The sequence below is a fragment of the Nematolebias whitei genome, chromosome 22 (genome assembly GCF_014905685.2).
Source record: "Nematolebias whitei isolate Nwh7 chromosome 22, NemWhi1, whole genome shotgun sequence".
NCBI classification, from domain to species: Eukaryota; Metazoa; Chordata; class Actinopteri; order Cyprinodontiformes; family Rivulidae; genus Nematolebias; species Nematolebias whitei.
The window spans coordinates 25,600,856-25,628,538 of NC_056519.1; the positions used below are offsets into that span (position 1 = coordinate 25,600,856).

The 27,683-nt window shown below is 42.7% G+C and overlaps 1 protein-coding gene across 1 annotated transcript; it reads right to left on the reverse strand.

The window, feature by feature from the left end:
* Nucleotides 1-15: 15 nt before the first annotated feature.
* Nucleotides 16-25,953, reverse strand: slc26a5 (solute carrier family 26 member 5). Its single transcript, XM_037695807.1, has 17 exons — nt 25,799-25,953; nt 21,426-21,565; nt 21,137-21,247; nt 11,853-12,046; nt 11,475-11,639; nt 11,124-11,359; nt 10,846-10,993; nt 8,670-8,783; nt 8,460-8,537; nt 8,238-8,333; nt 6,991-7,097; nt 6,191-6,260; nt 6,012-6,104; nt 5,112-5,216; nt 1,656-1,862; nt 1,484-1,538; nt 16-554 (listed from the first exon to the last, which is right to left on the reverse strand). Exons 1-17 carry the CDS (start codon nt 25,951-25,953, stop codon nt 412-414), a joined length of 2,217 nt encoding a protein of 738 aa, XP_037551735.1. The 3' UTR covers nt 16-411.
* Between the last annotated feature and the right edge of the window lie 1,730 nt (nt 25,954-27,683).

A 27,683-nucleotide genomic window follows, 5' to 3' on the forward strand; every position in this document is an offset into this window, starting at 1 on the left:
TACATTCACGATACGTAACCTGGGACAACGTGTACCAGCATGAGATGATCAGAAACTGTGACGCCACAAACGATTCCCGTGTCGTCCAGACGAGCTGCAGCAGCTTGACGATCTCCAGAAGTACAAAAAAAGTGCAACTTTAATACTCCGTTCTTTTTGAGGACCGCTAAGAGGAGGCAGGTTTTGAAACGATGCAAACCTCTGAACACTTCAACTCTGTGGTTTGGAGGATTGTGAGATGTCTGAGCTGTTTGGAGTAGAAAAAGAAAAACGGCTCTAGCTGTGCTAAAATGACTCCAGTTCAATATGAACGAGTGCTCAGTTCCTCTCAGCTGTAAAGCTTCAACAACACGGAGACGAGTCCTCTGTTGCTACAGGCAGGCTGTTGCTCAGGTGGTGGCCCCGCCGGGATCACGCTTCATCTGGAGCTGCAGGCGGGCTTGATCCAGCGCGCCGGCAGTGCAGCACCGCGTCATGAACCGTGGGGAACACCATGCCGAGGTTCACGTCGTCTGTGAAAAACTGCAAGGTGTCCAGCTCATCCAGAAGGTTCCCTTGAAGAAGCAAACGTGTTCACATTATTACAGGCTTCCATTTTTAGAACCAACTAAAATAATCAGCTGAAGCTGGAGCTCATCTGAAATATTAGTCAAGTTCAGCTGAACGTTTTGGACGAACTGAAGTTTTAACAGAAAAATAGCTGCAAACTGTTGGAATCGGCACGAGAATGAGAAAGTTAGGTAATAAATGAAGCTTCAGTGTTACGTGAAATATAAAATACAAACAGGACAAAAGAGTAGAAGGATTAAAAAAAGCTGAAAAACAAAAGGAGACACAAAAAAAAGACGAACGATGCCTAAGGGGAAAAAAAGCTAAAGCAGTAAAAAGGAAGTGAAGAGAAAGTTTGCATGGAAACAAAATGGATGCCAGAGGAAACAGAAGACAGAGCTACGTACAGTACGTAGAATTAACTAACGTGGAAACACTAAAACAAAGTTATTGTTTTTGCCACAAGGCAACAGCAGGTGTTTCTTTTCTTTCTGCCTCTAAAGTAAACAGACCATCACAAGTCCAGCTGAGCTGCAGAAGGCTCAGGTGAGGCACATTTAACTGTGCAGCGTTTTCTGTGGGAGATATGAGGAGTGAACGTTTCAGCCAGAAGAGTCAGAGCTCCGTCCTCTGAGGGGTCTGAGAGACAGCTCAGCAGGAGATCCACTGAGTGGAAGCTGAACAAGATGGCCACAGTTTGATATAGAACGTGCATCATTAGTAAAAAAAAAAAAAAAAGCTGGAGTTTGTTTGCAAAAACAAGTTTAAAAAGCTGTCATGTCATAGCCGATCTCCATGGCAACGCAGCATGAGAGCACAAACGGACCAAAAAAATTCCTAAAACAAACTGACTTTACAAAAAAAGGAATCAAAAAGCTGAATCGTTTTGTGTTAATGGGATTAATGTTTAAAGTTTGAGCGTGCGGCTCCTTACTGTTGCAGCCGGCTATGAGCACCTGAATGTCCACTGCAGCGTAAACCTTTATGACCTGCAGAAACAAGGCTTAGTGTAACTAATACTGCATCTAAACATGCCCTTCATGGACACTGCAGCACAAACTGGAAGAAGAACGAAACCTGCAAGTCACTGAGAAAACTATAAAAACCTGTTTGACGGCTTTGGCTCCCACAGAGTCGATGAAGCTGGCGGCGCTCCAGTCCAGGATGATGGTGTGAACGGGGCTGAGAGGCTCCAGGAACACGGCCTCCTCAGACGGGGACTCGCTGCGCTTGTCTTCCACTTCGCCGTTCCTCTGCTCCTGCACCTCCTGACTCGGAGGTGAAACCTCGTGGGTCATCGTCTTGTCCTTGGACTAGAATCGACAGTAAAAAGTTGAGCAACAGCTGCAAGACGAAGCTCATTTGAAGCTTCTTTATTTTATAACTTTTCCAGGCAAATGAAACAGCCCACCTATGAACAGAAAAGAATCACAGCCAGCACATTATGTGTTTAAACAAAATGTACAGTAGTCCTGACATGAGAAGATGTGCTGCATGTTCTTGACGGTCTTCATGTTGTATTTGTAGTTGCAGCCACAGTGACACGTTCAAGATGGACATGGGTCAGTGGGTTTCTCTGTTTTTGCTTCATAGTGTTCATGGTTGAAAATGTTGACTCACAGGTGTAACAGTTTCAGCTTTTAGCCATTACCCCAGTCCCATGAAGAAAACACAAGTCAACAATAACAATGAATATCGAAGTCCATGCTCAGCATGAACATGCTGTAAGAGAATCAGAAGAATCAGAATAAACTTTATTATCAATGCACCGAGATACAACGAGAACATGTAGGTACAGTCGTCCAAAAGATGAGCAGAGTGCACCAAGCTGCAACTATAAATAGTGCGGCCCTTTTATTCTTATTCAGAATAATATTTTTGCTTAGATAAGAAAAGGGAAGCAAACATGAGGAGAGACGGTATAAAAAAAAGATCTCTCACTCCGTGTCCTAGACAAGGCACGATTTGAGGCATCAAAAAAACCTACCACAGCAAAGCAACATAAACATGTTATACATGAACATATAGGCAGTGAAAACACTGAATTTTTAAGGGAAAGTCGTAACATAGTCCAGACCCCCCCCCCCCCCCCCCCAGCCATTGTCCAGATAAGAGGTGACGTTCATCTTCAGCTCAGTTGAGGTTCTGTCACATGTCCACGGCCTTGGGGGAGGGAGTGGTGAGGAGACAGACAAAGCATCTTTGTTGTTTTCAAAACCTGCCAGGAGGAGTTGAGATAAGTCCGGCTTCAACGCCACAGTTTGGGTCAGGCAGAACTCATGAATTGTTGTTTCTGCCTTTTTAAAGTCTCACTGGTATATTCCTCTGATGGAAACTCCAAACAGCCAAATTGATTGTTTACATTAAAAGTCGAGCTCACAGCTTCTCCAGATTATTCCCACCTTCATGTGTGCTGCCAGGAAGTTCACAGTCCTGATAACAGCTGCTCCAGCTCTCTGACACAACTGCACATAATTCAGTCTGAGTGCTGCCGAGCTTCGACACATTCACATGAATTTATAGACAATCCAGATTTCACCAGCCAAACATCAAAATAACCAGTTGTCATCATGAATCCAATTTGTTTCTGTCGAGGGTCCTCCTTACTCTGACTCCTGTCGGGAGAAGTGGATCAATTTTGTTGAGAGACCAGCTGATCTTTCGAATTAGGAGGTACGCAGAAAAAAGGGGGGGAAGGGGCACCAGGAGACACGTCTGACTTCACCGGAGCACAGAGAGGAAAGAAAATTATAAAGTAATATGTGTACGGATGAATTCAAATTCAAAAATACTTTATTAATCCCTGAGGGAAATTAAATGTTGTATCTCATCATCCTGGTTCCATTAAAGAGTTGTTCTAGATGCTGATGGCTGTGGGCAGGAAGGATCTCTTGTAGCGGTCTGTCTTACAGCAGCTCTGAAGAAGCCTCTGACTGAAGACACTCTGTTGTTGTATGACAGTCTGATGTTGTATGACACTCTGTTGTTGTATGACACTCTGTTGTTGTATGATAGTCTGTTGTTGTATGACAGTCTGATGAAGAGAATGCTGAGGGTTGTCTATAATGTTCTTCATTTTATGAAGAATCCTTCTTTGAACAATCATCTCCAAAGGTTCTAGAGGAGTCCCCAGAACTGAGCCAGCCTTCTTTATGAGCTTGTTGATCTTTTTTTAAGTCTCTTGCTCTGGTGCTGCTCCCCCAGCAGATGATGGCAGAAGAGATGGCGCTCTCTACAACAGACTTATAGAAGATATGCATCATCTTGCTACAAACGTTGAAGGACTTCATCTTCCTCAAGAAGAACAGTCTCCTCTGTCCCTTCTTGTAGACACTTCACTGTTGCATTTCCAGTCCAGTCTGTTGTCCAGGTGAACCCCAAGGTATTTATACTTCTCCACCACCTCCACTTCTTCTCCCATGATGGAAATAGGGTTGGACCTTTTCCTGTTTCTCCTGAAATCTACAATCATCTCCTTTGTTTTGTTCGCATTCAAGATGAGATGATTGTTTCCACACCATGCCACAAAGTGGTCCACCAGTTTCCTGTACTCAGCTTCTTGTCCATCTCTGATACACCTGACCACTGCAGAGTCATCTGAATATTTCTGCAGATGACAGGAGTCTGTTTTGTACTGGATATCTGAGGTGTACAGAGTGAAAAGGAACGGTGAGAGTACAGTCCCCTGTGGTGCTCCTGAGCTACTGACCACCTGGTTAGACACACAACCCTTCAGTCTCACAAACTGTGGTCTGTCAGGTAGTCTTTGATCCAGGTGATTGTTGAGGCCTCCACCTGAAGATGCCCCCTTCACATTTCCATCTGCCCCCTGATGTAATCATGTCTAGAACCGGCCCTGCTTAGTTGCTCCTACTTCCTTCACTGCAGATGACAGCAGGTGTGGAGATGCCGATCCCTCTGAGATTAACAGGACTTTTTTTTTTTTACCTCTACCGGCCGGTCGGACCTGCCTCCTCCTTAACAAGTAGACTAATACAATATTATTTGTAAAACCGCATCAAAGAAGCTCGAGCTGACATGCGCAATTATTGTGCGATACGCCAGCACGCTTTAAAAATGTACTGGCTGTGTTGGCGGATTGTTGTAACCTGTCACGAGAGCCACCAATAAAGCATGGCGAGCCGCATGTGGCTCGGGAGCCGCGCAGTGAGTATCCCTGATCTACCCGCTTCTTCCTTTTCATATCACGGGGGTCACTGGTGCCCAAGTCCAGCAATCACTGTGTGAGAGGCAGGGGACACCTGGACAGGTCTCCAGTCCATCACAGGGACATATAAGAGACAAATGAGACAAACAACCATTCACTCTCTCACTCACCTAGAGACAATTCAGAGTTACTAATCAGCCTAACATGCATGTTTTTGGTCTGTGGGAGAAAACCAGAGCACCTGGAGGAAACCAGCCATGAAGTCGGTGTGGGGCTGCACACATATTGTTGTTTCATTCTTGATGCATCCGATGTTTCAAGTGATAAAAGGCGTACGCCATGTTTTTGTGCACGAGGCCCCAGAAGCAGTCAGGAAGAGAAACAGCTGACTCACCTTAGCACAAATGTTCAGTGGAGCGTTCAGGTCCTGTTCTGCCTTTTTCCGCTGCTTTTTTTGGGCTTTCCGCACTTCTAACAACTGCTCTGGGTTTACTCCTGTCTGAGAGAATCACAGGTGGAAAACACAACTTCATCTTTGTGTGAAAAACGTCCATAACATCAAAGTGTCTTTATGCAACAGTCGACTAGAAAAAGTTCACAAGCAGAACATTAGCTAAAAGCTACAAAGAGAAAAACACTAGGTAAAAGCCAAAAAGAAGCAAAACAATAACTACAATATGAAAGTTCACATTTTTATAAAAGCTAAACATATAAAAGGCTAGCTAAATAGCTAAATGGAAGCTAAAAGTAGCAAAAGACTGGCTAATAGTGGAGAGCAGTAAGAGAACATCTTAAAGCTAAAACTATAAAGACAAGCTAAAATGAGTTAAGAGTAGCTAAAGGCTGAAAAAACACTAGCATCAAAAGACTAAAAGTTGCAAAAAGGCTAGCTAAAAACCAAAAGTAACAAAAGCTTCAATAGAAGCTAAAAGGAAAACAAAAACAAAGGTCTGTTGACGAAAATAGAAAAAACGTTTTGATAGTATTGAACTTGTTTGTTTGGAAATAAAGGAAAATATTTTCAAAAGCTTAAATAAAAAAAATTAAAATCATAGCATGGGTCTCCTGAAAAGGTTGAATGTTGTGAATGGTTAAAGCACAGAGTCTGTAAACACATTAAATAAAAACCCAAAACTGCTACGAGGCTGTTTTCACGTCCCCGTGTTTCCCGTTAGCAGCTGCAGAAACATCTGCGGCTCTCGGCACGACTCGCAGCAACGGCCACATGAAAAATGTTGTTAATGCTCCATTCCCACAGACGGCCATGTTTTACTTCCACGAGTGACAGGATTACCTTCTCCTTGAGTTTGGTCACATACAGGTCACTGTTAGCAAAGTAGATGGAGGAGTTGGAGTGGAAAATCTTAATCCCCTCGTATTCAGAAGCCTGGGGAACAAACACAAATCACACAGAAGGTTCAGACCAACGGCTGATCCTGGATTTGAGTTGAAGCTGTCCCACCTCCAACTCACCTCCTCGTACTGGTTCACGTCATAATACAGTCCTGTGCTGGAGACGTGGCCCAGGATAGAACTCCTGGGGCTGCAAGGAAATAAGAAATCCTCTCAGCTACTTCTACAAGCCGTACACGGACATCACTGACCAATAAGAAACGTGAATGTTTGTAGTTTTTGAGACAAGTTTTTCAAGCTTTTCTGGACTGGAGCTGAAATAAACTTTAGGAGTTACAGGGTGGAGAAGAGGAGACGTAGTTGTTTTTTTTAAAGTCTTGTTCGAAGCAGCGCTGAGCGATGAATCCTGGAAAGTGGAGGGAGCCGTTTATTTCCAACTAGGCACAGTGGCGGAGCCAGGGGGTGGACAGTGGTGGCCTTGGCCCTCCCTCTCTCCCCCTTTCTCACAAAATTTGCATGTATACAAATGTGTCGGCAGCCATCTTGGATTGACGGTTCTGCTGGAGGTTTCTTCCTGTTATGAGGGAGCTGTTCCTTTCCACTGTTGCCTTGTGGCTTGCTCAGAGTGGGAGACTGTGATGAAATGAAGGCTCAACACAATCCGCTGGCTACCCTACATATGTATATGTTCAGTGTCCTGAGATGACCTCTGTTGTAACTTGGCTCTACATAAATAAACTGAGCTGAATTAAATGACAACCCAGTTTCTGAAGGGACATTTTCAAAATAGAAGTTGATGCGTCACTTATTTTTCAAGATATCATGCCCACAGCATGGACGGATGGTATTTCCAATCCACAGGATCCAGTGAACAAAAGACGGTAAATTCCAACGTAAAGGCAGCGGTGTGTTCGCTGTACCTCTGTGTCCTGTAGATGACAGTTATTATGGCAAACGCGAGAGCTGCTAGGAGACCATAATCCAGACCCAACAGCACAGACGCTATAAAGGACACCAGCCAGATAATCTGAGGGGGAGAGAAGAAAATAGGAACATTAAACTGCACAGCTGTGAGGAGACACTTTAAGTAACTACATTTCATCTGACAAATTATAAAACACCTTCAAAGTTCAGGTTTGAAACTTTCAGATTCTTTCTTCTGGCTTGAGTTTAAAAAAAAATTAAAAAAAAGGACTCCTCCCTTGAGTGTCTTCTTTAATTGAGCATCTTATTTAAACCGTTTCCAGTAACAAAGACAAATGCAGCCATCAAGAAGGGAAACAGCTGGTTTACTGTTCCCAGGACTATCCATCCAGTCTTGTACAACTTTTCTGAGCTCACCAAGTTGAAAATTTGATTTTTAACAACTTTTTTTTAAGGTAACCAAACAGACAACTTCTCTACTCCAAACTGTAAGCTATAAAATAATAGAAAAGTTTACGACAAAGTATTACTATGAGTAGGAGGTGGTCAGTTGACTGTGGTATCATGATGGGGGCGGAGCCCTGGGCACAGCTCAACCAGTCCGTCTCTGACAGACGTGTGTTATTGGAGCTTCCATAGATGGTCACGCTGGAGCATTTCCCATAGTGAAACACCTCCCTCCGTTATCAAAGAACTGGGGTTACGTTAAGTAACCCAACGTTCCTAAACAAAATGATCTTATTCCCTGCATCATCATCTCCAACAGATCTCCAAACCTCCCTGCACGAGGCTCTCAGATCCAGTTGTGTCAGGCTCTTCTACTGAAGATACGACAAACATCCTCCATTTCATGTTTGTACAGGAAACCAAAGATTAATCAGAGAAGTGAAACCAATTAGAGCTTAAAGTGGAGATGTGACGTTAAGATATTGTTGTCACAGAGATCAGAAAAACTCACTGACAGGAAGTGGGTCAACAGCCTTCCTGGGTTTTTAGATGCATCTTGTTTGACAGGTGATCTTTATCAGTCAGAAACTGGTGCTCGATCATTTAACAGCAGCTGGGCTAATAGGGCTGGACTTCAGCCCACACCGACTCTCAGACCAAATCCAGATCATGTGGAACTGCTGTTGAAACGCCTCAGACACATTATCGTGTCCTAACCCCGCTCGGTTTACAATCAGAATCCTGACAAAACAAAAGGAACGCTCATTGGAGTCACACTTTTCATTAATCGACTGACCAGCTCGATTTTGGTGGTCCTCCACAATATGGGAAGATCTCTGAACTGCTTGAACATCCCGATCAGGTTGACCATGATGATGGCTGCTAGTGCAGTCTGGAAAACAAAATCAGAGAAGTCCTCCACTGTCACGCAGACAGAGCAAAATAATAAAACACTAAGTTTCAGCAGTGACTTTGAGAGGTCACACAAGAAGCCTGACAACTCCATGACCGTACCCACCTGAGGGAGCGACTCGAAGACATAACCAATGGCCACGACCACCAGCAGCACCACAAGTGACGACAGCAGCCCTGCAATCTGAATAATCAAACAAAGTTTATAAATATGATCTCACAAACTTCCATTTATGGCTTTACAGCACCAGTTCAGTTCAGTGAGATGGTGTACCTGTCTGTGCAAAGGAGCTGTGTGCGGCGGCGTTTGACTCACCTGAGTTTTTCCTCCGGTGCTCTCCTGAACCAGACTCCTGGACATGGAGGAAGTGATGGCAAAGGTTTGGAAGAAGGAGCCTATGAAGTTGCAGAGGCCGAGGGCGATCAGCTCCTGAATACAGAAGTTTAAAAACAACTAAATTACCTGCAGCACCTGACTATTGGTTTGTCTCTCCATGCTTAAGAAAGCAGTAAAGGTAGACCTAATTCTAGAGAACACTACTTTTAAATTTTGTTGTTATTATTGTCTGAAGTTGATTTTTTATTTATCAAATAATTAAGTCCTGATACATATTCATTCCCTTACACGCTTCCACATTTTGTGACATTCTAATAAAAGTATTTTGAAGTTTGTGGTTGGAACATGGGAAAATGTGGAAAAGTTTAAAGGATGTGAATATTTTTCTTAAAAGCACTGTACATGGAAAATTAAACACTTTATCTTTAAATGGTAAATGGACTGTACTTATAAAGCATTTTATGTCTGATCAAGACACTCAAAGCTCTTCACAACAATCTGTGCCTCATTTACCCATTCATACAGCTCTATAATAGATCTATACAAAGAATAACCAGAGCTTTATCACAGTCATACACTGATGGGACACACGTCGGAGGCAATGAGGGGTTCAGTTTCTTGCCCAGGGACACTTCAACATGCGACTGCTGGTGGAATCGAACCCCCAACTAGAGGACGACTGCTCTAACCACTCAGCCACAGCCGCCCCACATTTAAGTGCATGCACACTTTATTTCAAGCTACAGTTGGCTGTAATCTTTCAGCGTCTCGTCATACATTTTGTTTCTGGTGACTAAATGTTTCTGCGAGGAGCAGAGAAAGAGAGACCGGCTGTGGAGGGTGGCACGGTGCACAGGTCCGGCAGGATGGTTCTATACGACCCGCCGCTCTCCGAGCCACTCAAGTACACCAGGAATTTGCTGAGACCTACATGGTCCATCTGCAGCTCGGTTCGTTCCACCACAACCCCACTTTCCGGCCCTATTCCCACCTCGGGCTCAGGCCTGTCATGGCGGCCATCTCCATGACCCTCCATCTGCCTGCACAGAACGAACTCTACGGAACAATTCAGTTCCGCGGGGAAACCTTGGATGTTCTGTGTCTGCCGGACCCGGTTCTTCAGGGCAGTCATCTTCTGTTGTCGCTGTCATTACCATCATCAAGCTGCTGACGGGACCATGCTGCTAACAGGACCACGCTGCTAACAGGACCACGCTGCTAAAAGGACCACGCTGCTAACAGGACCACACTGCTAACAGGACCACGTTGCTAACAGGTCCATTCTGATAACAAAAACACACTGCTAACAGGACCACGCTGCTAACAGGACCATTCTGATAACAGTACCACGTTGCTAAAAGGACCACGCTGCTAACAGGACTATGTTGCTAACAGGACCATTCTGATAACAGTACCACATTGCTAACAGAACCATATTGCTAACAGGATCATGCTGCTAACAGAACCACACTGCTAACAGGACCACGCTGCTAACAGGAACATTCTGATAACAGTACCACGTTGCTAACAGTACCACGTTGCTAACAGGACCACAATGCTAACATGCTGCTAACAGAGCCACACTGCTAATAGTACCATTCTGCTAACAGTACCACGTTGTTAACATGACCATGCTGCTAACAGTGTTTTTATAACACTATTTTTATTTGAATTGCTTTTTTATTGTTGTATATTGATTGATTGATTGATTGATTGATTTTTATTGTCAATTCTGCATATGTACAGGACATACATAGAAATTGAAATTGCGTTACACTCCTACTCAAATTGCAGCAAACAACAACATTAGCAAAAATAAACTAACACAACTAGTTATATAAAAAAATATAAAAGTGAACAGCAGCAGGACCTCTGATGCAACGTGCTCAATAGTGACTAACAGGAGACAAAGGGACGCTGACTGAAGACAATAACATGATGAGAGGTAGATAATGGATGTGCAAGGCCAGAGTAAACAATAGTGCAATATAAAGTATAAACCTGAGATATAAAGTATAAACCTGAGATATAAAGTATAAACCTGAGGAACCTGAGTATATTGTTGTCTGTCTAAAACAGCTCTCTCTTGAAAATGAGTCTTCATGACTCAATGAAACTAACTAAAGGTTACATAAAAGCACATGTCCGCACTCACCTGGTTGCCATCCACACTGTAGCCGTGTTTCAGGGCAAAGATTTTAGCTAGTGAGATGTTCATTGAGAATCCTACGATCGCTACAGCAAAAGCATCTGGGATTAAACTGGAAATCAGAGAGAAGTCTGGGACAGCAGGAGGGCGAAGCCTGAGAACATGAAAACAAACACTTGTGGAACATCCAACTTCATCAATATTTTTCAAGTGAGACACTGTGTTGGTTCCTTTTACACCCGAGGTTGAGAATAAAAGATAAAAAGTAACAAATAAGCACTTACCCTGTTGGAATGCTTCCAACTATGTCCACATTGTATTTCTCTTTTAAGGCTAAACCAAAAGAAACCCCAGTTGACACAATGACCACAACAATCTCTCCAGGAATGGGTACTGGCAGCTTCTTCTTAAAGCGTTCGTTGAGAACTTTGACCCCATACAGGAACACGAGGCATGCGAGGCCCAAGAGGAGACAGGTAATATTGGTGCTGGTGATTTGACTCAATACTGCCTTGACAGACTGCAAAGACAAGACGGATGCAAATAAAACGGTTGTGTTTTCAAAACATGTCTGGTCATAAAGATTTGCACTGAGAAGACGACGGACTTTCCTCCAAATCCTTCATGAAACTCACATAAATGGCAGAGAGGGGCCCAGAGAAACGCTCCGTTTTCACCCCCAGTAAGTACTTGAGCTGGGAGATGACGACGTGCAAGGCTGCTGCTGTGGTGAAGCCCCGCACCAGAGGCTCTGTGAGGTAGATCGACACAAAGCCAAACCTGAGAAGACCAAAGACAATCTGAAAGGGAAGTAAACATTAAAGGGGTTATAGAGAAGGCTGAGTTTCAAGTAAAAACACACATCAATGTGAAACATCAACAGTGATTCAGACATCCTACTGCTTTGGATCAACAGTGATTTCTGAGCGTGAGAAAGTTGGACTATCATTTCTCCTGGTCTCTGGTCTCCTACGTGCATAAACACCAATTAGAGTTAAACAGATTCCACTGACCTGGATGATTCCCACCAGAGTAGTGAGCACCGCAGCCACCTGGACCCTCTTAGCAGTAAAATCCTCTGCATCGGACACCACGGAGGAGTTGGAGGAGTTGGAGGCGTTGGCAGCGAGTTGAAAGGACTCCGTTAGTTCTGGGGCTTCCCTCACTGCAACACCCCCGATCATCAGACTTATTACAGCGAAGGTACCTTCAAAACAGACAAACCACTTTCAAAGTCATCCCTTACCTTGTGTTTGGAATCTTTCATGGCCTGTGTCAGGGCTAAAGTAGAACTAATTCTGTGTTTATGCACCTAAAAAATGAGTACAAATTCATAGTCTTGCTACCCACATCTTTCCTAGCTACGAAACCTCAAACCTAGCCTCGACCGGCTAGGTTGAGAGGACAGGAAGGAGGAATGAAGACACAATGGCAGGCCAATGGCAATGTCATTGGGTTTTATGGACCAGTCTGTGGGAGTTTGCTCTCAGCAGTGATTACAGAAAGTAACACGCTGTGTGAAAAGGCCACCAGCTGAATTTAAGACCACAATCAAGAAGAAACGTTAACAAACTGAACAACATGTGAGCAAGTCTAAAGAACTGTGAAGTAGTAAAGGTCTTGGAAATGTTCGGATCAAGAAATATGACATGTATGTGTCTAAGGAGAATGAGCACCTCAAAGTTACAAAAGCACAAGTACAGAAATTGAACATTTCTTATAATAAAGATTATCATAAACAATCTTAAAACTGTTTATTGCTGTTGTAGAAAAAAAGATTCCCAAACGATCAGGTGTAGACTTCATCAGATTTATTACAAAGCTTTGGAGAACAGCCAACAACTCACAGAAGATCAATGCCTTCACCTGTCTGAGGTTCTGACCCATTCTGAGCTTCCTGTAGTAAAACTGTTAGTTTATAGAATCTCCTGGTGTCACTTTTCTCCCCCTCCTCCCATACTGTCCAGCTGTTATCAACGCAGATGTGCACAGAAACGTGGGGAGTTACGGAAGATGAAAACACCTTTCAAGGACTCTCTGGGAAGACATTGCTGTGTCTACCATATCAATTAAACCTTGAGAATAATAAAGAGGATCTCCTCACTGTCTCCTTACTTACGGTCACATCAAGGCTGATAATACAGAGAAAGGATCAAGGAAACATTGTAATATCATTCACAATAACAGTAAAGTCTATATTAATAAAGTAGAATAGAGCATGGTGCGTGCATATACTGTATATGCATTCCCTCCCGGCCATCTGCCTCGACCGGCTGGGTTTGAGAGGACAGGAAGGAGGAACAGACACACAATGGTAGGCCAATGGCAATGTCATTGGGTTTTATGAACAAATATAACTGAGTATCATGAACATAACAATGGAAATTTATCCCATGCTGTTTAATAACTTTACCTAATAGAAGCATAAAGTACGTATTGGTCCAAGCGCTGAACGCTGAGGAACTCCATGACTAACTTTGGTGTAAGAAAAAGATTCATTACATTTACAAACTGGACTCTATCTGGATTACCAGGTAACATACACTGCCTGGCAAAAAAAAAAAAAAAAGTAGCCACCAAAAAAAGATCACACTAATATTTTGTTGGACCACCTTTAGCTTTGATTACATCATGCATTCTCTGTGGCATTGTTTCAATGAGCTTCTGCAATGTCACAAGATCTATTTCCCTCCAGTGTTGCATTAATTTTTCACCAAGATCTTGCATTGATGATGTCAGATTCTGACCACTGTGCAAAGCCTTCTCCAACACATCCCAAAGATTCTCAATGGGATTAATGGGGTCTGGACTCTGTGGTGGCCAATCCATGTGTGAAAATGATGTCTCATGCTCCCAGAACCACTCTTTCACAATTTGAGCCCGATGAATCCTGGCATTGCCATCTTGGAATATGCCCGTGCCATCAGGGAATAAAAAATCCACTGATGGAATAACCTGGTCATTCAGTATATTCAGGTAGTCTGCTGACCTCATTCTTTGAGCACATACTGTTGCTGAACCTAGACCTGACCAACTGCAGCAACCCCAGATCACAGCACTGCCCCCACAGACTTGTACAGTAGGTACTGGACATGATGGGTGCATCACTTCACCCGCCTCTCTTCTTACCCTGATGCACCCATCACTCTGGAACAGGGTCAATCTGGACTCATCAGACCACATGACCTCCTTCCATTGCTCCAGAGTCCAATCTTTATGCTCCCTAGCAAACTGAAGACGTTTTTTCCCCAGTTAGCCTCACTGATTAGTGGTTTTCTTAAGGAAACACAGCTTTTCAGTCCCAGTTCCTTGAGTTCCCTTCACATTGTATGTGTGGAAATGCTCTTACTTTCACTATTAAACATAGCCTGAGTGCTACTGTTGTTTTTCTTCCATTTGATTTCAAACATTTAAGTGATCACCGATCACAATCATTCAGGATTTTTTTCCGGCCACATTTCTTCCTTGAAGACGATGGGTCCCCACTATCCTTCCAGTTTTTAATAATGCGTTGGACAGTTCTTAAACTGATTTTAGTAGTTTCTGCTTCTCCTTAGATGTTTTCTCTGCTTGATGCCAATGATTTGACCCGTCTCAAACAGACTGACATCTTTTCCACGACCACACCATGTGTCTTTCAACATGGTTGTTGAAGAAATGAGAAGCAACTCATTGCATCAGTTGGGGTTAAATAACTTGTTGCAGCTGAAAGATAATCGCCCATGCAGTAATTATCCAATAGGAGGCTCGTACCTATTTGCTTAGTTAAATCCAGGTGGCGACTTTTCTTTGGCCAGGCAGTGTATTTTTTGTATGGTCTTTAATGAGATTTTGGGTCATATTTTTGGACATTCGTCAACCTCAAAAGTGAATCTTTCTCTCATGGATTTCTAAACTTTTGATTTGAAACGATGCTTCAACTTAACAAGAGAAGTAGTACTGTCAATAAAAGCATAGAAAAGCTGCTACGAGAACCTGAATGTCCAAGCCGGGAACAAGTACACATAAAAATGTTCATTTCTCAAGGGAAGTCATGGTTGAAAAGAAAACGTGTCCAGAAATTTTGCTGGAAATCACAGCAGAGAGTGTCATAAGTGAAAATTTATTCTTCCCTTCATTCTCCAAACCATTAAAAACAGGGACAACAAGACAGATTGATGAAGAGGGATTAAATCTACTTTCAAATTAAAGAAATGGTAAAGCCATCTGTTAACCAGACTGAAGGTTCTTGGACAATTCTTCTAAACATGCAACTCATCAGTTCTGAAAAGACCTGAAGGTTGGTCTACAAAGCCAGATTAGCAGCTTAGCTCCTACAGTGAGCTGAAAGTCAGAGTTCAGTATCATGAAGGAAGACCTCATTGAGCCCAGTTAGATCTCCACAGTAACAAAGGCTGAACTCGTCACCTGCTCCAGAGCAAACACTGCTTATATCAGACTAAAGTAGCATTTAGATGCCATCAAGCACAGTGGTGGATTTTTAAATCACATGTTAAAATGAAAAAGTGTCCCGCATTAATGGTTGATCAAACCTGAGCATTTTAAAATCACCAGATTTAAACCAAAAATGTTTATTCAGGAATGTTTTTACATTTATTCTGGTCAATATCCTAAGTAATACACTGGTTTAATAAGAACTGTAATAATTCTCAGAATAAAATATGAGAAAAGTAACTTGAAAAACGCTCACAAGCCTCAATTCCTTGCTTGTTAGACAGTTGGCTTCTGCTTTAACTCTGGATTTTCTTTGTCAATATGCTACTTCCCCATTTTTCCTGAGTAGTATAAAGTGCACTTCTCGGAGTCAGAACGTGGAAGAGTTTTGAACCAAGGCAAATCTTTAGACGGGATCTAAGCAGAGAAAAATGCTGGTTTTAAACAGATCCATGTAAAGCCTGTTCCGAAGATTTCTGACATCAACAGTAAGCCACTCACTGCTTCACTTCAGTTTGTGAAAAGTGCTTTGAAATTAACCAGCACTGCTTCTAACAGAGTGGGATAAGTAACATACTTAACAAAAAAAACTTGTAACACATTAAACTAAAAAGACCTCAGTTGTGAACTGTTATTTCATGCTTAGCATAATGATAATGAGACAGTGTTAATAAGCCTATTGTTTTATTTTTTAATACATTAATGTAGTTGAAGTTTTAATATATTCATGTAGTTGAAGGAGTTTCTTCTTCCTGCTTTGGCTGCAGAACTTCAGTCTGTTTACCTACCTATGCTATAAATATTTACATTTCCATTTGAGTTGGAAGTCTGCTGCTCCTGCTACATGAACATTATTTATAACTCCATCTAATCTACAAGAGCACCACAAAAAGCCCACTGAATATGTTGAGCCTGTTTTGTGATACAAATCATGCATATTGGGTCAAAACATAAATGTATATTGTGGGTTACAGGTCGTAGCAGCAGCTACATCTACATTTTCCCATTTGGTAATTGTGTAAGTGTGAACAGTCAATTAAATAGATTAACTCTAATCAGCTTCCACTGTATCGGAGCTCAACATATTCTCTTTAAAACTTAAAGCAAAGGCTCCTTTTTAATTGTTTTACTTACTACATAAAACACTGCAAACGTATACAAACTAAGTGCGACTTTTTAACAAACAGACCACAGTTAGTGAGGATCCACAACCTCTCCTCCTCCTCCATAACCCTCAGCACTGGCTCTCCTCAGGGATGTGTGTTGAGCCACCTCCTGTTTACTCTGCTCACATATGATTGTGCAGCTACCCATGCAGGCTGTCACATTGTAAAGTTTGCAGATGATACAGTGGTGGTGGGATGCATCACAAACAATGATGAGTCCAGCTACAGGCAGGAGGTGGAACACCTGGAGAGCTGGTGCAAAGAGAATAACCTTCACATCAATGTGAAGAAGACGAAGGAGATGATTGTGGACTTCAGAAGGAACAAACACACCTACACCCCCCCCCCCCTGAACATAAGAGGATCTGCAGTGGAAGTGGTCTCCAGCTACAAGTACTTGGGGTGCACCTGAATGACAACCTCAGCTGGAGCAACAACACTTCCAGCCTGATCAAGAAAGCTCATCAGAGACTCTACTTCCTCAGACGGCTGAGGCGAGCTGGTCTGGGAAGCTCAGTCCTCACCTCCTTCTACAGGTGTGCAGTGGAGAGCATCCTGTGCTCGAGCATCAACGTGTGGCATGGAGGCTGCACAGCTGCAGAAAGAAAAGCTTTGCAGAGAGTGGTGAAGGCTGCACAGAAGATGCTGGAGTCAGCCTCCCCACCATCACAGACATCTACACCTCCAGATGCAGGAAGAGGGCCATCTGCATCATGAAGGACCTCACTCACCCAGCACACACACTTTTTGCCCCACTCCCCTCAGGAAGGAGGTTGAGGAGCATTAAGTGTAGAACCACTAGACTGAGGAACAGCTTCTACCCTGAGGCTGTTAGACTCATGAATCTCTAACCAGAATAATCACTGTGAAAAATCACATCATGTTGCTGCTGATCTGTTTCAATGTTGCTGCTGATCCGTTTCACGTTGCTGCTGATCAGTTTCAATGTTGCTGCTGATCCGTTTCAATGTAGCTGCTGATCTGTTTCAATGTTGCTGCTGATCTGTTTCAATGTTGATGTGTTCATTCGTGCTCATCTGCTCACACAGACTCATGTTCGTGCTGCTGTTTGATGTATTTTTTTTATGCTATTAGTGCTTAGTGTATTTTCGTTGATGTTTTTCTTAGTTCATATCTTAGATGTTATTGCTGTTTTTCATTTACATTTTATTGTTGGATGTAACTGGGACCCCTGTGTGCATAATTTCATTCCACCACATGTACCACATGTGATGTGAATGACAAATAAAGAACACTGAATCTTTGATGAGCAGACATCTGCAGATGAACTCCTGTCGACCAGTGATTTGAGAGAAATCTCTCCAAAGCTCACGTTGCTTAAATCTTGTTGCATAAATACACAGAAAAACTGGAGAGATTTAACCTGTACACAAAAAGTAAAAGGTGCACAAATGTTTAGCACAGGAAAACTGTGCACAGAAGTCTTTTGTCTACAGCACAGTATCTTATCAGTGGTGGGAGCAAACACAGACAGGAAGGTGCTTCACCTTAGCCCCATTTATTTTCATGTACTCCGTTTCCAGATAAACGACAGGGGTCGTGACCTTCAAATGAACACGCCGAGTCTACATATCGTTCCCGAGCGAAAAGGCCATCATGCCCAGCACTTGAACAGCTGCCCAGTTATTCCTCTCGGGTATATTTTCACACCAAGTTCCTCATCAGCAAAAAGCTTTGAGCGAGGTCCGTTTCACTGTTGAGTCTTCAGTTTGGTTTTGACGAGCTCCGTTTTATTACGGCCATTTGTCAACCAACACGAGACGACTCGAGGTGAATACAGGAGAGGAAGTGCAGACGTGGGTGGGATGTGTCCGAGCGCGGTCACTGAAGCATCATAATGCTGCTGCTCACGTCAGATGTGGACACAGACACAGCGGCTGACTGAAAACAGTTCCCCCACAGCTTTTATCTTATAATCCTGATTAATCGACTTGATCTAATACTCGACAGTCTTGGCTGCTTTAATGAGTCTGGCACTAGCTGTGAACTGTCTGTAAAGGTGACCTTTCATTTAACAATACAAGAACACGGATTAGGAAGGGTGCCAGCCCACATGGAATTAAAAAAAAAAAAGGACAAGACTAACTTTCCTACAGTTAAATGCCAAAGAAGAACAACTCCACGTCACCTTGAGGAGGAAAGAACATCTTTCCACAGAGGACTGTGCCCATAACTAAGCAAGTGCTGAAGGTTAAGTCGTTTGTATGTGACACCTGCCATCTTCCCAAATCACAGTTCAGCATGTGGTTCACTACACTTCAGTCCTCAACAGAATGATGTCAGCAGCTTTGGCGAGAAAACTCTTTAACCTTTTCAAATCATAAGACAGAGCAAAAGCATTGAAAAAAAAAAACAGTTTTATCTGCTACAAAATATCGTAATTTCCAGACAATAAGCCGCTACTTTAGTCCTCAAGGCTCAATGGGATTAACCTGTCTAAATAAAGGTTGAATGAATTTAGCCTCCTCACACTAGGGCACTTACATAGCTGCCCAATACACATCTCTCTTGGGGGAGTCGGGGAGGGGGGGTCTACATGACTCAATGAGACTACCTGTATAAATAAACGTTAAAAAAATCTGACCAATGAAATTACTGAACAGGCCTCGGTGGGTCGTTCTCCCGTTCACCCCTCCCCGTTGTACCCATCCAAGTATTTTCAGCCACTCAAAATAAGTGAATCGTGCATTAATGCGTCACTTGGAGCTCAGTGGGAGGCTCGGGTGACTGGTGGCGAGAAATCGTTCACCGAAACTGGCCGCATGAGAAGAACAACTGTGGAGCGGAGTAAAATAATCCTCCATCACCAACGGGTTTCAAAAGGCTGCTGCGTGATGAAGAGCAGCACAAGTTGTCCTCCATCCAGATGAAGACAGCGATCAATGACTTCCTGGTAGGCTACTGTATTTATTTTTTTTAACCAGTCGTGTTATAGGCACTGTTCTGAAAAAAACATTTAGTGTACGTTACTGGTACGTATTTAATTAAAAGTTTATCAGATCTTTCTGTGTAAATGTCTCATGTTACAACGTGGACACCCTCGGCTTATAGACAAGAGTGGCTTATATATGAACAAAATTATTATTAGTTTTAGTTTAGTGAGCACGGCTTATATTCGGGTGCGCTCAATAGTCTGGAAATTACGGTAGTTTGTTCATCTATATGCAGCAGCTGAAACGCCACTTTTGAAGCGATAGAGCCCATAAACAAAACTGGAGGATCTACTTTAATACGACTGCAGACGCTGAACGCTGGCAGACAGTATCCGACAGTTTGCACTTCTGCTTTTACTTGAGGAAGTTTTTGTACAAACACAATCAACATCACACAACCGGATTGGAGCTCCAGCTGAATCCCTTCTAAAGTGAGAAACAGGCGTCTGCACTCTGAGCTGCCACGTGTTAGCTTTAATCGTTTATTTTCACTCGCAATCGTTTAGAAAATAGTTTTTTATTAATCATTTTTTAACTGTAGGTGTAACTTATCACAGTTATGGTTGTTATTACGGCTCCACATGACTAGAACAAACCATGCACTGCCTGCCAGGCCAGAAGAAACAAGAAGTCTCCAGTTGAATTTAATAAAGTAAAACAGGTAAAAGCTTTCCACTGAAGCAGCGTGTGGTGGATCTTTATTTTAACTACAAAAGACCTAGCATTCCTAGCATTGCCCAGAGCCTTTCAGGTCACGGTTTAAACTAAAATCCTCTCATTCTGAGAAAAGATGGGAGTTATAATGTTTTGCTCCAGCCTCATAAATCTCAACTACCACCACATCCAACGTCAGCTTAGTCTCCGTTAAACTGGAGTGAGTCATCGCTACTTTAGAGTTTTCTAAATTCAGATGGCAGTGGCAGCCATCTTGAATTGAGGTGACTCCAGAGGTTGTAGACGTACATCCAGCGGCAACTTTCTGCAAGCTTCATTCAAATCTGTCCGGTAGGTCGTGGCATGTGTTGCTAACAGAAAGACACGCCAAGAACTGATAACAAAAGTAGTAAAAACAAATCTCAGAATCGGTCGGTGCTCGGAATACAAGATGGAAATTTGTCTCAGCTGCTCCCTTTGTCAGAGGTCACCACAGTGAACTAACTCGCATGACGACTTGATTGTTTTTACGACGGATGCTCATCCTGACTCAACCACAGACCACCGAGCTACCACAGAGAACTGCATCTAGGACACAGTGAGCAGATGGTGGAGGGTCTTGCTCAAGGGCCCAGAGTGGGGCACATGAGGGTGGAGGCAGGTGTGGGTGTTTCACCTTTCCCACACATTTCCATGTTGTCGAACCGGGGGGTCAAACCAGCAACCTTCCAATCACAGGCCCACCTTCTGTAACCTCTGCGCCACCACTCTCAGCTGCCAGTAATATCTGTAAAACTGACTGGGTCATCCACAACATATTCTGAGCGTGACATCTTGCCTGAACTTACAAATAATATTTACAAGGTTTGACTAAAACATCTCCAGCGCCGTCATTTCTCATCCATGGGATGAAGTTATTCTACAACGTTGCCATGAACCCCCCGTGACGTGCTCCTTCAAGAAACGCAAACTCTTTAGTCCCACTTTGTTTTTTTTATCATTTCACGGATTCATGATCCGTTTTGAAAGAAAAACAATCAGTACCAACGTTCACAAACACATTTACGACTCCGAGAAGAGGCGTCTTACCCATCGACACGTGTCTGGACGTGCCAAAAAAGGTGTACAGCAGAACGGGGTAAAACGAGGAGTACAGACCATAAACTGGAGGCACGGCGGCCAGTAGAGCGTAGGCAAGACCTGTGGAGCAGAGGGAAGACAGAGTCAACAAGAGAGACCTCCAGAAGCCAAGTGATTGCATCACAGTGTCAAAACCACAGCGACTGCAACAACAGAAACCATGTGGAGCCAAAACGAGGCCCTGAAGGGCTGGAGCTCCACACGACGAGCTTAGGACAGCAGGCGGACAGGTACTGACCTTGTGGGAGCTGCACAACTCCTGTGCTGAGACCTGAGATCACATCGGACAGAAGGTACTTCTTGACAGGATAGGATGGCAGCCATGTTAGAATTGGCAGAAAACTGAAAACCACCGCCTTGGCCCTCTCTGACGAACACCTAGGAAATGAGACGGACGTTATTTATTCTTCGTGGTGGAAAGAAACGAAAACACCTAGAGTTCCTTGAAGGAACCATAAATACACACGTCCTTCATGACTAAGTTTTAAACCAAAATGATCTTTTGTTGAGAAATGAATAGTTGTTTCTGTGATCCAGCACTGAAATGCATCATCTCATGGGATCAGCTCACAGCAAATGTAGTGAACAACTCTCATCTACTACCACACCAAAGATTAGCTCAGCGTTAAAGAATTAACTAAGTTATAGCGTTCTCTGTGTTTGTTGAGGTCAGTTGGCTGTGGCGGCCATGATGGATTAGAACTCCAAAAGTTAATCAGGTGTAAATATACGTCCAGTGTGTCCTGATGCACGCTCCGTAATCCAGGTAGAAAAATCCTACAAAGTTCAGTCAGGTCCCCTGGACAGATTCTTCTTGTTGAAACGTTTTGTCTTTCATCCAAAAGACTTCATCAGTCCGAGGAGCCACAACAAACTCAGCCTTGTAAAGAACACCTGCACATAGTGGATCAACCAGTTTGATGGTGATAAGACAGTTTCTGGAATCCACCAGCTCAGGACGTGGTGGATTAAGTCACCAGGTCACCAGTAAGTCAGGACCTGACAGAAGTTTGTTGTACGTCCAGTGGTTACTTCTGAGAGTTTCATTTAAATCCGTCAAGTGAGACGTGAGATATTTTGCAAACAAAACAGAGCAATGAACACTCCTCACTTTCACCATTAGCAGGTGGTATTGGTAAATAGTAAATGGACTGTATTTATACAGCTCCTTTCTATCTGATCCAGATACTCAAAGCTGTTTACAACAATCTGTGCCTCATCTACCCATTCATACAGCTCTATACTAGATCTACAAAGCTAATTGAACAAATCATTCTAAAGAGACTAATCAGAGCTTTATCACATTTAAACACTGATGGGACACACATCAGAGGCGACAAGGGGTTCAGTGTCTTGCCCAGGGACACTTCAACATGTGACTGCTGGTGGAATTGAACCCCCAACTCTCCTATTGGAATACAACTGGTCTAACCACTGAGCCACAGCTGCTCCATATTCAGTAGTTTCAGTAGGGTCAAACTACTCGTTACACAAGGTGACGCTGTCACTTTCTCACTCAGTCCACTATGCATGCGTAACGGCACGAGCGTTAAAAACCAACGGGACTGGATGCGTGGGCTTTTCAGGAATTCATCTTGATGTCGAGCTGCAAAATGGAGCAGCTCGACAAAACTGGGCAGTACTGGAGACGTTCATGCTGCCACTCTTAAACCAGCAATAAACAGCTCATCCACTCCCAGCACATACAACACCCGCTGATCCAAAGGAGCAGCATGGTGCACTGAGTGTTTTTCACCAACTGGTTCTCATTATCAGCAGCAGCAAAGGCCGTGATAACAGTGTTTATTCACTGGAACATGTCTACCACTCTACGCAATAGCTTTTATGTTCTCCAAGATGTTAAGCTGAGATTTTTTATTTCCGACTGAGTAAAATTAACTGAGTTTTACAGTTTCGCTGAAAAGGCCGAGTGACGTTTATCGCTCCATTAAAACCTGTCAGCCCGGCTCTGAGCTGGTGAAGGTCAGGAAATGAGAAGAATTCAAAGGTTTGACCCCCTCCAACTATTTTTCCTTGATAATGGAACTAAAATCAGAACATCTGGTTTTGGAAACCCAGCAGCTGCATGCTGGTGTTCCAGCCAAACAGAACAAGACGCACCAACATGAAAACATGGATGTAAAAGGATACTCATCAGGGTTTAGGGTTCTGTCCTGTTTGTGTATTTACAGTTACAGTTCAATCTACACATTGTATTTTTGTAGATTTTACCCGTCTTCAGTGTTTTGTTGTCATGTGTGTTCCCATGACAACAGTTTCCTCAGCCCTGATCTAAATAAGCTCCGCTCAGATGTTCTCATTCAGTAAGCACCCCAACAAAAAGGTAAACAATGCATCCAACAATTTTCAGTCAGTTCATCTGGACAGTTTCTTTTTTTGTGCTGAAATGTTTCACCTTCCATCCAGAAGGCTTCATCAGTCAAGGAAACGCACAACACAAAACTGATTCCTCCCCCAAACAGTTACTCCAAAGTGGAACAAACCAGTTATGTTTTGTGTATCAGTTTTGTGTTGTGTGTTTCCTCGACTGATGAAGCCTTCTGGATGGAAGGTGAAACGTTTCAGCACAAAAAAAAAAAAACTGTCCAGATGACCGGACTGAAAATTGTTGGATTGTATACCTGGATTATTGAGCATGGACTTTGTTGGTGAACAATGCATCACTTTCACATCCATTTTTGGTCTGTGGGAGGAAACTGGAGTACCCGGAGAAAACCCACGCAGCACGGAGAGAACATGCAAACTCCACACAAACGAGCTCCCAGTCAGGATTTGAACCAGCGACCTCCTCGCTGAGAGGCAACAGCTCTACCAACTGAGCCACCGTGCCCGCCCCTCAGTGTATCTCTATGGGGGGAAAATATTTATAAATAAATATTTTCAAAAGTACAGAAGTTACTAAAACCAAAGGTCCTGCAGCAGAATGAGCCGAATGTTTTGATTTATGAGTAGCTGAAATAGCAAAAAGAATGCATTAGTAGGAAAACTACAAAAATGAAGGGCACTGTCACTTCCTGTTCATCTGCTGTAACGTCTGCTCCTCAGATAAATAATGTTATTAACTTTTTATATATACTGTATATAAATGTTTCTGCTCAGCGCCCTGAGACGACTTCTGTTGTGACTCAGCGCTTTATAAATAAACTGAATTGAATTTAATGTTTTGTTGTTCGTCCTACAAGGCTGTATTATCATAACTTTGAATTTTATCTTTCTTCCACAGGATTTAAATATTTGCCTGAACGAGTTTTGATGTCCTCAGGATAACAAAGTAGTTTGACCAGTAGAACAAGGAAGACAACCATCATGTTAACAGATTATGCTACACACACCAGACCTTTCATTTCGCCTGTTCTGGATGTTTTGTTCCTCTGCCTAAGTTCACTTTTACACTAAGGCACATTCTAATGTACAAACTAAAGAAGCTGCATTTTGTTTCACTGATAAAACGAGCAAAACAATTTTAAAAAACGGAACAATCTACACCAGTTATGAAGTAGTAGAGATTTTTGTCTGTCGTCTTTCAGAATAAATGACGTGAAGCAAAGTGTACACGAGCCTGTAAAGAAAAGTATCCGTGCCCTTACAGATTTATTTTGGTTTTATTTTCATGTTTCCGATCAAAACGTGCAAGTACGACAAAACAATACTAATATCTGATAAAGACGAACAGAGAAAATACAAAATTTAATTTTTCATTATTTCATTTATCAAAAGAAAAGAAATTCTGACAAACCTAACTCTTTGTAAAAATTAAAAAAAAAAATTCCTCTTTAATTAACCTAATTATTTGTTGGTTCCATCAATTATGGCACGTCGTCCAGATCCTGAAGCAGAAAAGCTGCCCCGCACCATCACACTACCACCTCCGTGTGTGGCTGTACGCATGCTCTCGGAGAATATTTTCCCAAAAGTCTTGCGTATCCAGATGTTTTTTGGAAAATGTCAGACAAAGCTTTTCGCTCAGCAGTGGTTTCGGCCTTGAACCATATGGAGGCCAGTTTGTCTCATCCTCACTGTTGGATCATGAACTTTGACCTGAACCGAGGCAGGTGAGGCCGCAGGCTGTAGCCGTGTCTCAGACGAGTCGGCGGTGGACTGGCCACTCCTGGAAAGGGTCAACGCTGTTCCATGTGTTCTCCGGTTATGGATGACGGCTCTATTTCAGTGGTTTCTTGAATCTACACGCCTGTTGGTGATCAGACCTGAGTTTGGTCAAATTAAACGCAGCTTTCCCAAAAAATATACAGATCATAATGAGTTTTGTGCTCAGGGTCAGGTTGGATTGAAAAGTCTTTTTCTTGTATTAAATAAAATGATCATCTTACTCACTCCAGACAGAAGAACCCGTCCAGATGACCCAACTTAACCTCGTTAGACTTTTCTACCTGGATTATTGAGCATGCATCAGGTCACTCCAGTTAAATTAGTCAGACAAAAATAAATTGTTTGCTAATCTGAAACATTTAGTGTTTTAAAAAAGGTGCGAGAGAAGAACCGTGTCAGAGAGGAAACCCTTGTTCACGGTGCTGATGGTCACGTACGATCGTAGTAGCACTTTGTGATGAACAAGACACGCATGGAGCTTACCTCAACTTGTCAGCCAGCCTCTGACGGAAGGTGATGGAGTTGTCTTTACGGTGTAGGAGCTGCTTCCTGATGAGAGCTTCATCGTAAACCGGACGCTCGATCCTGAGCATCAGCTGCGAGCCCGCGTCCTCCGGAGCTGCTTCTTCTTGCTCCATAAAGAAGAGCGGCAGCTTCTTCGATTCAGTCAAAGTTGGATCTCCTGCGTCACCTCGCTCTGCTACTTCTTCTTCTCCGCCATCACTCTGACTGGTATTTCTTCATTCCGCTATCCGCTCGGACCACAGCTCGACTGTTCGGAGCACAAAGCGGGACAAGAGATGAACTTTCCAAAGGGTGGAGCTGTGACGATAACAACCGGCCTGTGAGCTCGTTGCTGCACCGACACGAGAGATTTTAGCTGGTTTTTTGAAGGAAAAGTACATTTTAGCCAACTCTAACCAGCTAAAATCAGCAGTTGCAAAACAAGAGACCTACAGGAAAATAAAAAGGGTGCTACATAAAAGTTAGATGTTGTTAAAGTAGCACTTGGGAGCATGTTTTAAATGACTCTTAGCTACTACACATACATGCACAAAAAGAGGCAAAATAACACGTCCATCTTTAGGAAGCAGGCGGTAATGAGGATTTAGATTTCTAACGTAATTTTTTTTGGAGACAAACTCAGTTGCTGACCGTTTCTTCTAGGGATGCACGATATTATCGGCATGGTATCGGTTGATATTAGCGATAAAAATAAATACTGGACATTGGCGGGTCCATCAAAATAACTCACAGATATTAAAGGCTGCTGTTTAAGTTATTTTTTTTAATTTAAGAAACTATTTCTATTAATGCACTACCACTTATGCACTTTGTCGTCATTGTCTTAGAGAGAGTAAATGTCACGAATAAGTTTGACATTAAACATAGTCCATGTTGAAGTGTTGACCATGCAGAATAATGTAGTACTTTTAGTCTCTGTAAGTAAGTCAAGGGGGAAAAAATATCAGTACTGGTATCGGTTATCAGCCAAATAAGTTTTAACACATCGGGCAAAAATCCAATATTGTGCATGTCTAGTGTCTTCGATTTGTGAACCAACACACTTTCAGTTATTCAGGCGTCAAAACGTTCATCTTGTTCAGGAACGTTTAAATATATTAAATCCTCCAAAAGCTGCAGCATATGAAATCTACTCCACTTGCTTAGTTTGTGTCCTCTCCTGTTTTTTGTGTCCTTGTGTCATGTGCGTCTCACAAACATGTCCACCAGTTTGCTTGAGCTGCCTTTTTTTTCTTTTGTCTTTTCGCGTCTCCTTATGCCCATTTGGTTTTTGTCTCCGTTGTTTTAAGCAACGTTATTTTAAAAAACAATGCGAAAAGAAAAACTCCAGTTTATGATTTCCTGTCAAAAATACAAAGTTTAAAGAACATTTAAATCTCCATTATGACTTCTTGTTCCTCTCCTCTCTCTGAAGGTCAAGTCTGTGATTAATTCCAACAAAAAGGGCTCGCCCTGCTCAGCTTGATGCTTCTAACAGGATTATTTTACAGAAAATGTTGAAAAATCTGAATGTTTTATTTGTACATACAAAATGAATCTCTGCTTCCTCTGATTGACTCGTCATGATGGAGTTGGCCCTTTAAACCAACAGCTGGTCCTTTAATTTTAATTTACATGTTATATCCTGTGAATGCCAAAAGGTGAATGTTTAAATTTAAAATAAAGTTGTAGTAAAGTTTATGATTTTTGGAGGAAAATGATTATTGGTTTGTATTTTAAGGCCTCCTTAAGGATCTTTTAATGTCTGTGCGTCCTTTGATGTCAGTGTCTCGTGCAGCCTTCTCGTCTTTTGATGTTGTTTTTGATGTTTTCTTTTTGAAGTCTTTGAACTTTACACGGTCCT

What these genes read in the sequence shown, in the direction of transcription:
- slc26a5 (XM_037695807.1), bottom strand. Translation starts at nt 25,953, where the DNA reads ATGGAGCAAGAAGAAGCAGCTCCGGAGGACGCGGGCTCGCAGCTGATG. An exon ending in GTCCAGACACGTGTCGATGG is followed by an intron (nt 12,047 to 21,136) that starts GTAAGACGCCTC and finishes TCTGTTTTGAAG; the next exon opens with GTACCTTCGCTGTAATAAGT. An exon ending in ACAGTGTGGATGGCAACCAG is followed by an intron (nt 8,784 to 10,845) that starts GTGAGTGCGGAC and finishes TTCTGTATTCAG; the next exon opens with GAGCTGATCGCCCTCGGCCT.